The sequence below is a fragment of the Pithys albifrons genome, chromosome 10 (assembly GCF_047495875.1).
Source record: "Pithys albifrons albifrons isolate INPA30051 chromosome 10, PitAlb_v1, whole genome shotgun sequence".
In the NCBI taxonomy this organism is placed as follows: domain Eukaryota; kingdom Metazoa; phylum Chordata; class Aves; order Passeriformes; family Thamnophilidae; genus Pithys; species Pithys albifrons.
The window spans coordinates 2,561,149-2,573,909 of NC_092467.1; the positions used below are offsets into that span (position 1 = coordinate 2,561,149).

General features: G+C 47.9%; 1 protein-coding gene across 1 annotated transcript in view; it reads left to right on the forward strand.

Moving 5' to 3' along the window:
* The first annotated feature begins 11,210 nt into the window (after window positions 1–11,210).
* The window catches only part of HMCN1 (hemicentin 1), a 197,608-nt gene continuing 196,057 nt past the window's right edge, over window positions 11,211–12,761 (forward strand). Inside the window, exon 1 of the mRNA XM_071564920.1 lies at window positions 11,211–11,823. Coding sequence (XP_071421021.1) covers window positions 11,556–11,823 — 268 coding nt within the window. The 5' untranslated portion in view covers window positions 11,211–11,555. The remainder of the gene's footprint in view (window positions 11,824–12,761) is intronic.

Genomic DNA, 12,761 nt, shown 5'->3' on the forward strand with positions numbered 1-12,761 from the left:
GGAGTTAAATCTAGTCAAGAATGGAGCACTGAAATAGGAACTGTCTTTTTAAGTCTATGCATGAAAATTTCCTGACAAGCTCAGAACCCTTGCCCGTGTTGCAGGAACAATCAGTTCTCCTACCTCAACTTGAGTAAGTTACTCAGGATGGGAACTTGCAAAGATCTGCTGGGGTTCTTCAGAAAGGTTGTATGAAGTGAGGGAAATGTGCAGCTCACTCTTTTGGAGCACAGACAAGCCACAGGCAATTACCAAAGTGTTGCCTGATGCTCCACTGGGTTAGAGTAGAATGCCCTTGCTTGTCTCAATGCCACTGTGGTTTGGCTTCAAACCAAGTTTCTCTCTCGTAAGTCAGACTTTTTAAGAGAAGTTCAGCCTGTGACAGGGCACTGGCAAAGTGACAGGAACCCCCAGTTGTGCTGTGACTGTAGCTGAGGGACTCAGTGCCCACAGGAGAGTGGCCCCACTCTGCTGCTGCCCCAACCTCCTGAGGACCACCCAGGGCCTCAGGTTACCCCCACTCCAGCTGGTTGGCTCTGGGGTGTGTGTAATAAGGTAAAGCTGGACAGCCGGCAAGGGCTGTATTAATTCCAGCAGTCTGATTTTGTTGAGTCTCAGAATTGGAATCTTGCCAGCATAAATCGATTTATAACTTCTCAGTTGACTCCGTCTCTTAGTTGGGCTGGAATTATTCTATGAATGGAGCTTTTTAAGGGTACCAGGACCAGAGTTCAGTTCTGCTCAGAGGCAGGACCTGCCAAAGTGTGCAGAGAGCAGGATAATGGAGGCAGGATAATGGAGGAGTCTGCCTTCTGCATGTCACAACCTCTTAATGAGTGGGTGTGGGCACAAACCAAATGGTGAGTTTGGTAACTAATTAATTTATATTCATCCACAGCTTTAGATTGCAATCCAGGTCCATTGGTTTACTTTTTACTCTGGAAATACCATATTCAATTGCCCAGAGAAGCTGTGGCTGCCCCATCCCTGGAAGTGTCCAAGGCCAGGTTGGACAGGGTTTGGAGCAACCTGGGCTGGTGGGAGGTGTCCCTGCCCATGGCAGGGGTGACACTGGATGGGCTTTACGGTCCCTTCCCACCCAAACCATCCTGGGATTCCGTGATATCCTTCCTCCTTAAGTCTTTTCTCTAATCTCTCTGAAGGACTGACAGATGCACAGTCTGAGCATCCTGGTCTCTGGAGTGCTAAAACCAGCCCAAAAAAAGAACAAAAAAGCCTTTTCTCATCCTAACAGCTTTTACAATTACATATTAAGTTACTAAAGGCAGTACATGATGCCTTTCTTTCTCTTTTGTCCTTGCCTGTTTAAACAGCTGGGTGTGATCAAAAGAGCACTGGATCCTTCTACTCTTGTGCAGTGGGGAAATGATTCTCTACAGAATGATAGACTACAGGGTGAGTGCTACACAAATCCCCTGCCCCCCGGTGCCCCAGAGTGGGCTTTGCAGGACACTGGCACGCAGCTCTCAGGAGGATGTGACTGCTAAACAAATCCCCTGCCCCCCGGTGCCCCAGAGTGGGCTTTGCAGGACACTGGCACGCAGCTCTCAGGAGGATGTGACTGCTAAACAAATCCCCTGCCCCCCAGTGCCCCAGAGTGGGCTTTGCAGGACACTGGCAAGCAGCTCTCAGGAGGATGTGACTGCTAAACAAATCCCCTGCCCCCCGGTGCCCCAGAGTGGGCTTTGCAGGACACTGGCACGCTGGGAGAGTGCAGCTCTCAGGAGGATGTGACTGCTAAACAAATCCCCTGCCCCCCGGTGCCCCAGAGTGGGCTTTGCAGGACACTGGCACGCAGCTCTCAGGAGGATGTGACTGCTAAACAAATCCCCTGCCCCCCGGTGCCCCAGAGTGGGCTTTGCAGGACACTGGCACGCAGCTCTCAGGAGGATGTGACTGCTAAACAAATCCCCTGCCCCCCAGTGCCCCAGAGTGGGCTTTGCAGGACACTGGCAAGCAGCTCTCAGGAGGATGTGACTGCTAAACAAATCCCCTGCCCCCCGGTGCCCCAGAGTGGGCTTTGCAGGACACTGGCACGCTGGGAGGGTGCAGCTCTCAGGAGGATGCTGTGCCTGTAGCATCCCAAAAGATGCTGAGGGGTTGTTGCACTTGAGGAGCCAAGAGGATGAAGTGATGCCTGGCAGAAAGGATGCTGTGCACAGGGACACCTGTGGCTCCTCTCCCCCAGCTGCTGGAGGTGGAGGGATGTATATCTCTGATGCAGAGCTGCTGGTGCTGGTGGTTCCCACGTCGGACACCATTTGGCTCCCTTTGCTCTACACAATCTGGACAGGAAAGGGCACGGGTGGTCCTGTCTGGGGCAGGGAGTGGTCTTGGAGACACCCAAGTTCCTTCTGAACAGCAAGGAAATTTCCCCAAAGCAGATATTTTATCTGGAACATTTCAGACCAGACCATGAGTCTGACAAAACAACAGAGCCCTGAAAGCAGGGCTGGAATGGAAACTGCCAGGTAACCTGATGCCAAATGATGAATTAATTACCCATTTCTGCCTGTCATGTGTGTGTGCATTAACAACCATGTTTTGTAAGGGGAAGCCTTTTTTATTCCCCTTCTCTATGAGGGCTTTTTAGTCTTATTATAAATAAAAGCTCAAGTCCATTCTTATTTAACTCAAGCCTTTAATCCCAGAAAATGCTGTGCCTGAGAGAAGGCTCCCATTTCCCTGTAGAATAAACAGACTATAAGGAAAAAAAATGACATGAAAAACATTCCAAATTTTAAGAACATCTCTGTTATGCCAAGAAGAGCGTGGCTGTGGAGAATATGGTCTGTTTTGGTAGTAAAACCAGCCCTCCACTACACAGAGACCTTGGAAAGTCATCCTTGGTAACTACTGCAGAGGTGCTGACTTACAGGCTGGCAGGATTTTAAAGGATGTTTCAGTCTTTATGGGCCAAAATGTAAAAACTGAAACTGCAGGGGAAAAAAAATCACTGAAAAATGCTGAACTCATAAATTAGGTGGACTTGGTTTCTTCAGATGCTGGGAAAACACACTTCACATGCCTGAAGATATTTAGTGCTGTCTGGCTGGACATGCAGGACATTTAATAATGTGAGAAATACTTAAATTAACCAAATCTACACACACAAAAGTATAATATTGAGGTTGGAAGTGTGAGCTCACCCTTGTAACACTTCCCTGGGGATGAGGAGAGGTGGTGGGACACATGCCATGCAGTTTTCATCAGGGGCTCAGCCTGCACAGACAGTGCCCAGAATCTGCACTTGGGTTTGCTTTTAAACAAAACACATTTCTGACAGGCTCAGAAGGAGCAAAGTATGTAACTTTGGAGAACTAAGTATTCATTTTCCTCTTTGTTATGTGAATGGCACCAGCACACAAACTCATTCTCATCCCTGGAAGTGTCCAAGGCCAGGCTGGACTGGGCTTGGAGCAACCTGGGCTGGTGGGAGGTGTCCCTGCCCATGGCAAGGGGTGGCACTGGATGGGCTTTAAGTTCCCTTCCAACCCAAACCAGTCTGAGATTCCGTGATTTCTTGTTTCAGGGAGTAGTTTTATTTCATGATTTATGATCAAGGATGCCCAGATCTCTTCTACTGCACCTCTGTTAGAACACACCCATAGTAGGGCAGCTCTATCTCCTTTCTCTCCTGGGGTGTTGCCCTGTCTAAATCCTTCTGAGAAATTAAAAATAGGAGAGTTCATTCCAAGGCATGAGCTGCAGTAATTAAGCTCATGGGCTCGAATCTGTCGACTGCATTCCAGAGGATAGCTCCTGGTATGAGAAGAATGGGATGGTTTTTGATGTTATCTGTGATTGGAGTGGCTGTCACTGCCTCCAACACAAGCTTTAGTCTGTGGACTGAAGTGGCAAAGCAGCTGCTCTTCGTAACAGGATTATGACACTTGAAGTAATTTCCTCTTCTTCAGAAGTTATTCTGGGTGTCAGCCAGGAAATATTGCTGCTTGCCTGAAGACAAATGCAGAGCTGTATTGCTGGACTAATTCTTTTAGAACTGCATCAAACATCTAATCTAAGATCCTTCTGCAGTGTCTATGACTTGCTTCTAATATTAAAATAATTGGCACTAATTCTGCATACTGAAATTGCTGTTTGTGTGTTACAGGCTATAGTGGGATGGAAGTTTTGTAGATTCTCTGAGTATTTCAAGAGTTCATTTTAAGTAATCCAGAAGTATTAATGAAACAACATAAAGGCTAGAGCTTCTCTGGTTTAATTAATTTAAAAAAGTAGCATTGGACCATTTTTGAAAAAAATATACTCCAAGTAAATACAATTCCCTCCCCCCCAATGTAAAAATTGCACTCAATTTTTGAATTCTTCTATCACTGGAGTCTCTCTGTGCAACTAAATTTACTTTCCAGAAAATCTTCTCTGTAGAAGAGACTCGTGTAAAATGTTTTGTACAAAACATTTGGCTGCAGGGATGGATCTGTGTGTGTCTGTGACATTCTGCTGGTGTTTTAAGATTGTTTACAACCTTACATGTGAAAAGTAATTTCATCTGACATCCTCTATTATCAATGAGGGTAAGAATCCATACTTTTCACATTTCACTGTGATTTACCAGCAGAGGGGGATCGTGTTCTTGTTCTTATTTTCATAACAGCCTGGTTGCCTAATTGCCTGTAAACCCTCTTGATAAACCTGACTTGGCCAGTAGAATATGTTGAAATTTTTGGGAATATAATCTTTGTCAAGGACAACATTTTTTTTTGCAGAAATTCCTATATCCAACAGGCAGTTACACCAGTAGTGAAGGCAGTAACTGTGTTGGACTTTTATCTATTTTTACAGAATCACAGAATCTTTGGGGCTGGAAAAGCCCTCTGAGATCATCGAGTCCAACCATCGACCCAGCCCTGCCAAGGCCACCACGAAACCATGTCCCCAAGTGCCACAGCCACATGTTTTTGAACACCTCTAGGGGTTGTAGCTCTACCAGTCCCCTGGATAACCTGTTCCAATGCCTGACCACCCTCTCCATGGAGAAATTTTCCCTAATAAGCAATTTAAACCTCCTCTGCCACATCTTGAGGCCACTTTCTCTCATCCTTGTTTTGCCACATCTACATGTCTAGTTCTCTATAAACATAACCTGTGTAAAGTTCATGAGTGCACACACACAAGGGGATTTCTTGGAGAAATCAAAGGGAGGGATCTCCATGGACTGGAAAAGGACCTTAAGGTGCTGTGCTGGTTTAAAGGTGAACCAGCAGGGGAAATGAACTCACCACGAGAGAGATTATAAGTCAGACCTAAAATTTAATAATAATATTACAATAACAACACTGACACACAAGGGAAATTGCTTTCAACTCACAAAACCCCAGCAGTATAACCCAGTGTCCTGGGGCACAAACCCAAGGGGGTTTGTTTGCCCTTGTGCTGAGACCCCTCTGGTTCCCCCAAGTCCAGAGCAAAAGGAAAAGAAAAAACCTGTTGGTGCAGGCGAGGGCTGTGGTCTGGGCGAGAGCGGGGATCTCCTCCTGTCAAGGTCCTGCTGCTGCTCTGGATCCGACGAGAGGTTCCCGAGGTCTTCTTACCCACCCCTTATGTACCCTCAGGGAGCTCTCAGTCCCTCCCCCTGGGCGGGGACTCACACAATGGGTGATTAACTCTGGGAGCCAGGGGGTGTTGAACTGTTGATGGCCCATTGGTAGCTCCGCCCCCCTCAGGCTGGGTGTGAAGGTGATAATGGCTCCCTGGGCAGCTGCTGCTAATGGCCCATTGACCTTGGGGAATGAATAGAGGGGGTAGAATACACAGCTTTGATCACCCCACACACAGGGTTAGCTGGTCCCTCCTGCTGAACTAGGACACCTATGGTCAGCGGCGTTACTGACGTTTTAGGGGGGATGAACTCCATGCTGCCTCATTTTCTGTATTTAATATACAACCAAAAGTAAAGCTTGCATGATGACATGATTGTGAGTAAAAACACCTCAGAGCTGTGGATAACTGGCATGAGTTTACTGCGTGCAGAGTTTAAAAATTCAAGTATAGGATTTATTGACCTTCATGGAGCTAATCTTGGAAAACGACCTTTATGATGTGGTTCTTTTTTTGCTTTCAGTGTGTGATTCTGCTCCCTTTGTTTTCATAAGGAAAAACAATACTTTTCTCATTAGATATTTAATATCTTGAAATCTCCATCCACCAGTTTATCTACTCTGTTTTTACCAAGTTAGCAGGGAATCAGTCCTAGTGTGGTCCTGCTCTTGCCCCATAATTGCATGAATGAAGGCAACAAGTCTGTTTCTGAGCCAGAAACAAAACCTTTGACCCCTGATTTCTATGTCACAATCACAGAATGGTTTGTTTTAGAAAACAAATGGTTTATAACCAAAAGCAAAGGGATTTCATTTTGCAGATGAGAAATGATTCAGTGGGGGGAAATGGTCTCTTGGCTCAGGCACATGGTTTATTAAACAAACTCCTCCAGTTGCTACAGCTACTTATGCTGTGTCTCACTCTTTTTGTCTGTTATGTGATAGTTTGAAATGTGTTGAACTGTGAATCAAACTGACATTTAGATTCAAGCAAACTTCTGTGGAGCATAGAAAGAAGATTCAAAATGGCCAAAGATTCTCTGTAGGACTTCTAGATTCTTCCCACAAAACATCCTAAAATAGCTAATTTTTATGACCTTTACATTAAAAGCTGTCCCTCATCAGAAGTGTTTGCAGAGCACAGAGAATTTCTGCAGTCACCTGTTTGCTCTGATTCTGCTGTAAAGCTTTAATTGGCAAAGCCATGAAAAATTAGAGCAGAGTGTGTTTTAAAAGGAAGCAGGAACTGAACGATGCAGGCTGGTCAGAATTCAGCCAGGCACCACGGGTGTGAAGGGTTCAAAACAGAGTTCTGTTCCCAGCTTCTCTACACCTGAAGGGTATGAGCAGGGAATACAGCCCGTGCTTGGTTTCAGGTTCAAACCTCTTGGGAAGGTGGAGATCAGAAACTTGCAGTTCTTCAGAATCTGGATTATCCAATAAAAACACCAATTCCTACAGAGATGATCTCGCTGCAATCCCAGGGTTTGTTTCCTTAACAAAAGCAGGTTGTTTCTAGTCTTGTGGATTCTGGAGAAAACTCACCATATACGACCCCTCTGAAGAGTCAGGAACCAAGAGGCAGATAAAGTGACATACATCCCATTTATGTATTAAATCATAGTTTTTTGTTGTTGGCAAAGGTAACGTACCTCACAGGAAGATGTGAATCTGCTGTGACTAAAAGGCTTTGAGATTTTTTGGTGGAAAGGCTCTCTGCTCCTGACAGCAGGAGAGCTTTTAACCATCTCAAGTGAAATGCTTTGGTCTCAGAGAGGAGAGACAAGTACTGAAAACAAACTGTCCAAGTGTGAGAGCAGCTGCACAGCTGAAACCCAAAAGTCACTGGCTGGAAAAAGGTCAGTGTTTATTTGATCTCTTCAGAGTCTGAACCCTCATCATATAATTTAATTCACGTTACAATATCTCCCCCCAGGTCTTTCCATGGTCTCAGTAGATGAATGTGAAGATTATACCCTGTATAACCACAGATGAATCTCTCAGCCCTCTCCCTTTTCTGCACCTTGTTTATCTTTCCTTGCAGATCTGTTCGCAGCAGCTCCAGCCTTACCTGCTTCCAGGCTCCCCAGCAGACCTGCTAATTCCTGTCGTAGCATTCCTGTCCTAGGATGGCGCTTTAACCCCGTCCTTCCCGAAAGCAGCTCAGGTTCTGCCTGCACACAAGAAATTGAGAGAAAAAAGTTATTTTCAGTTTTAGAGCAGTGAATTTGCACCTCTCCTATGCAGGACCAGAGTGTCTATGGACATAAAATACAAAGACAGGATTAGAAGCTGGCTAAGAAAATTGTCTGCCAGTGAACCAGAGAGGTCTCACTGCAATACACACACTTCTCACAGAGAGAGCCAAAGCCACCTACCCAAAACAAACAGCAACCATTCCCTCCTTTTGCACCATTAATCAAGTTGAAACAAAGAATAAAAGGACGGATGGGACTTTTAGGAGGAGTGGGAATAAAAGTTTTAAATGTGTATGGAGTTCCAGAAGAAACATAATATTGTCAAGTATCCGTGACAAAGCAGTCGTGAGTATCTGGAATACGTGCGGAACTTGCTGGCCAGGAGAGAGGTGTCGTGAGAAAGAGCTCTGGTAGCTGCATCCTGCTGTGAGTGGTCCATGGGATCCCAGGAGCAGCATCTGCGTTGGTAGCAGCAGTTGCTCTGTAATTAGAGAACAGCTTTATAAACAATCTTTTCGATTGTCTCCTTGAGATGGAAACTTCAGTTTTTGAAGTGGCTGCTTGCTTACTGTGACTGAGAATGAAATGTGCAGCTCTTTCCTCATTAGCAGCCACGGGATAGTAACAGTTTTTAGCTGAAAATTACAAAATGGAGCAGATTCAGACACAAGCCCAAAGGGTGAAAAGTACTTTATTTTCTTCCCAATCTTCTAAACTACAATACGAATTTATTCTTTTTATTTGAGGCAAGCTGTGAAAAGGAGTTAAATGACTTAAATCTTTACTCCACCTCATCTAATAATTTACAGCTATTGAGGATAAATATAAAGGGGTAGACTCGTGGACTACCTAAAGGTCAGCTGGCCCACACTAAGGTCAGCTGGCCCACACTTTGCTCACACTCAGTGTGAGTGTGGTGGGAAGGAATTAGGCAACCAAGCCCACATCTGTTGGATCCTCCCATTCTACCAAATTGCACAAACAAAACGTTAAATTCCAGCCCCAAATAGGCAGGAAAAGAAGATCAAGGTGAAGTTAGAAATGCTCAGAATTAGGAAGTGAAAAGACAACTGAAATATCTGTGCATATGAAAGAGACTGAAGTGGTGAGCGTGGTCCCTGCCATGGCTGCTCCCCCTGGGGGGGTACCCTGACCCTGCTGCCCTCCCTCCCCTGCTCCTGAACCCCCATCCTGATACCCTCTGTGTTCCTGCCCCAGAGCACCTCGACAGTGCCACAGGCCTGACCTGGGAGTGCTTGTGCTCAAGTTCTCATTCTGGCACCACGTCAAAATGTTACTGTAGAGCATGTCAGAAGGAACACAGGGATTTTTTCTTTCAATAGATGATGCTTTGGAAAAGTATGAAAATAATTTCATTGGAGAAGAAGAAGAAAAAAAAGTGGTTCCTCTTGCTACAGGGCTTTCTTCCTGCAAAATTCAAAGGCCTGCTGTGAATAATACTGTCAGTGCTTCCAAGCTTCAAGGCTATTTTATAGTGGAAAGTGTGAGGCAACCAAAATAAATATCAGTTTCCACTGTTACGAAATAAAGGTTTTGCTTTTTGTTGTACCTTAAAAGTCGTGTTCAAAGTCTTTTTTTTTTTAGAGACACAGCAGTGGGTATCCCAGAGGCTTAATTTTTCCTACAGGCACTGTATGTCTACATTGAAATGAGGAATAATTTGGGACAGAGAGAACATGATGGCTTTCTTTATGAGGCAAAACCTAACGGATACTCATCTTCCTAAAGGACTGAAGGCAATCCCTAAATCCAAATGCTGCCAGTCTCTAGGGTGTTCAAAATACATATTACCATTTTATGGCATGAATGCATCCCTCCTTACAAGATTTGTGAGTGTTTTTGACAAACCTGGTTCTACTTTCCTGCTAGCAGAGTTGCAGATGAGGCAAGTTTTCCATGGTTTGGGATTTTATTGCAAGGGCTTCGCACAGCTCTGGTTCTGTGCTTCCTTCTCATGACATCAGTGCTGAAGGGGAAAAAGAATGTAAACATCTGTTTTTTATAACTCAATTTCAGGCTTATAACTTGATTAGGATAAGCACTGTTTCTACACGATTTATTTTCCAGTCACAACAACGTGCAGTTTTAGCACCAGGTTGAAGATTAGTGAAATAAGGATGAAAACTAATGAGGTAAATGGTGCTTCACTGTCTACCTTTGTGAGCTGCACCAAATGCCACACAAAGGCTGGGAATCTCCTCCCAGTGATGGCCCATTGCTCAGCCTATGGAAAGACTTATAGCAGCACTGAGGAGGGCTGGAGAAACAGGAGTTTGGCCATTTGTGTGGCCTTGTATCAGCCACCCATGACTGGGTTTTCCAAAGGTGCCTGCTGGGACGTCGCTGCATCCTCAGACAACTGAGGACATCCAAAATACAGACCCTTCATCTCTTCCATCACCTGAGTTTAAACACCACTCTGGACACTTCCTTTTCTTCACTGTCCAGGTTTTACTTTCAACACGGATTGGCAGTGCCCGGAGCCATGGTCCTGGTCACACTTTGGGGTCTTTACTACCCATTAATCCATTAAATGTGAGAATATGCTCATAGTGCTGAGGAGGGCGGTGGCAGTAGCTGTGGAATTGTAACGGAAGCCAAGGCAGAGCCAGGGCAGCAGTGCCTGTCGGAGTGATTTCAGTCTCCATCACGTGTTTCAAGTAATAAAACACTAAAAGGAATCCTGGAATGGTTTAGGTTGGACAGAACCATAAAGTTCCTCTTATTCCACCTCCCTGCCATGGGCAGGGACACCTCCCACCAGCCCAGGTTGCTCCAAGCCCTGTCCAACCTGGTCTTGGACACTCCCAGGGATGGGGCAGCCACAGCTTCTCTGGGCACCTGTGCCAGGGCCTGCCCACCCTCCCAGGGAAGGATTCCTTCCCAATATCCCATTTAACCCTGCCCTTTTTGGGATGAGCTCCAGCCAGCGTCGCGTCCTCACCTGCCACGGGAGCGGCACCGACCGGGGGCATGTCCTGAGCATGGGAATGGCCTGAGGTGAGGGAGGGACCCCGAGGTGAGGGAGGGACCCCGAGGTGAGGGCAGGGGCCGCCGACGGCCACGGGCGGCGAAACTGGGGCCGGACCGGGCCGGGCCAGGTCGGGCAGGTCAGCACCTCCGTCCACAAGAGGTGCTCCCAGGGCGGCAGCCCCAGCTCCATCCCCATCCCCATCCCCGGCCCTGTCCCCGTCCGGCAGCAGCAATAGCCCTGCGACATCCCACCTCCAGCTCCATCCCCAGCCCCGGCGGGCAGCAGCAGCCCCGCAGCACGGCCGGGGCTCAGCCCTGTCCCTCGGGGCGGTGCCGGCCCATCCCTGCCCGGTAGGGAAGGCGGAGCGGGGCCGCAGCCGCGCGCAGACAAAAGCGGCGGCGTTTCCTGCGCTCAGCCCGACGGGAGCGGGTCGGGGGCGCCGGAGCGGCTCTTTGCCCGGTCCGTGCCCGCTGGGTGCCCGGTGCGTGCCCGCTGGGTGCCCGGTCTGTGCCCGCTGGGTGCCTGGACTCTCCCCCGTCTGTCTCCGTTGTGTCCCCGCTCTCCCTGGTCTGTCCCAGCTGTCTCCGGTGTGTCTCCGCTCTGTCCCCGCTTTGTCCCGGTCTGTCCCCGCTCTGTCCCCGCTCTGTCCCCGCTCTCCCGTTTGTCCCCTCTCTCTCCCGTCCGTCCCCGCTCTCCTCGCTGTGTCCCCGCTCTCCCCTGCTGTCCCCGCTCTGCCTCCTCTCTCCCGTCTGTCCCCGCTGTCCCCAAGCCCCCCGGGCCATGGCGGTGTGCGGGAGCGGCGGGGCTGCGGGGCCGGGCGCGGTGCTGCTGCTGCTGCTGCTGCTCGTCCCGAGCCCCCGCGCCGCGGCGGAGCCCGAGGCGGTGCCCGACGGCGCCTCCACCCTGGCCTTCGTCTTCGATGTCACCGGCTCCATGTACGACGACCTGGTGCAAGTGATCGAGGGCGCATCCAAGATCCTGGAGACGTCGCTGAAGAGACCCAAGCGGCCGCTGTACAACTTCGCGCTGGTGCCTTTCCACGACCCAGGTAGGGCATTGTCGCCGGAGGGAGATCCGCGCCGGGGCGGGCAGGATGGGCAGGAGCCGGGAAGGGCAGCAGGGAGCTCCCGCTCAGGGCTGCCTTTTATGAAAGGTTGTGTGTCCTACTCTTCCAGCTTAAGTATTCCTGTCCCATCCAAGCCCTTCTCGCCGCACGGGTCTCTCCGCCGCGGGAATTTGCCAGGGGCGAGTAACGCTTTGTTACCTCCACCTCTCTGCCTCCTTGCAGAGCTTCGCAAAGCCTTCAGGATCAGTTGGAGTGGGCTCTAAGGGGATCAGATACTTGTCTTAATAATTCTGATACGAGCTGATGTGGCTTCAATGACCTTCACGTGTAGTAGTAGCGATGCTACTAAATTTTCTTTGGTGCCCTTCTATGGGAATGCACTTAGGAACATACATAATGCAGTTATGCTTTTCCTCCACTCTTGTCCTGTGTTTACATTCAGTAACTTGAAGTGAAATGTTCAAGAAGCTTTACGTGGTGTGGATTCTTACTCGTTTCTCTCATTTTACCTTTTTTCCCCCTTTTGCTGTACCTTGTGTGTTTTCTTCTCTTTCAGCATCTGTTTTCTATTCCCTTCCTATCCCTTTTCTCTGGCTTTCTTCCTCTTCCCTTGTCAAATACCTTCTGTTGACTTGAAGAGGAAATAAGAACAGGATGCCCCAGGCTAGTGGTATGTGCTGTACTGTGCAGTAAAAACTCCCTTAAAAAAATAAAAGAATAGGAAAGTGTGAAAAAAACCCCCAAACCTTGAAAATTACCTTTCCAGCTCTAGTTTCCATGGAATATCTCAGAATATGATATTTCAGAAATCAGTTCCTAAGAGTTCCATTTTGAGGGATGTCCTCAAAAGAAAAAAGACAGCCCTTCTATTTCCCCCCACTCGCACATACTTCTGCTTACAAGATACATGTTTGCTATTG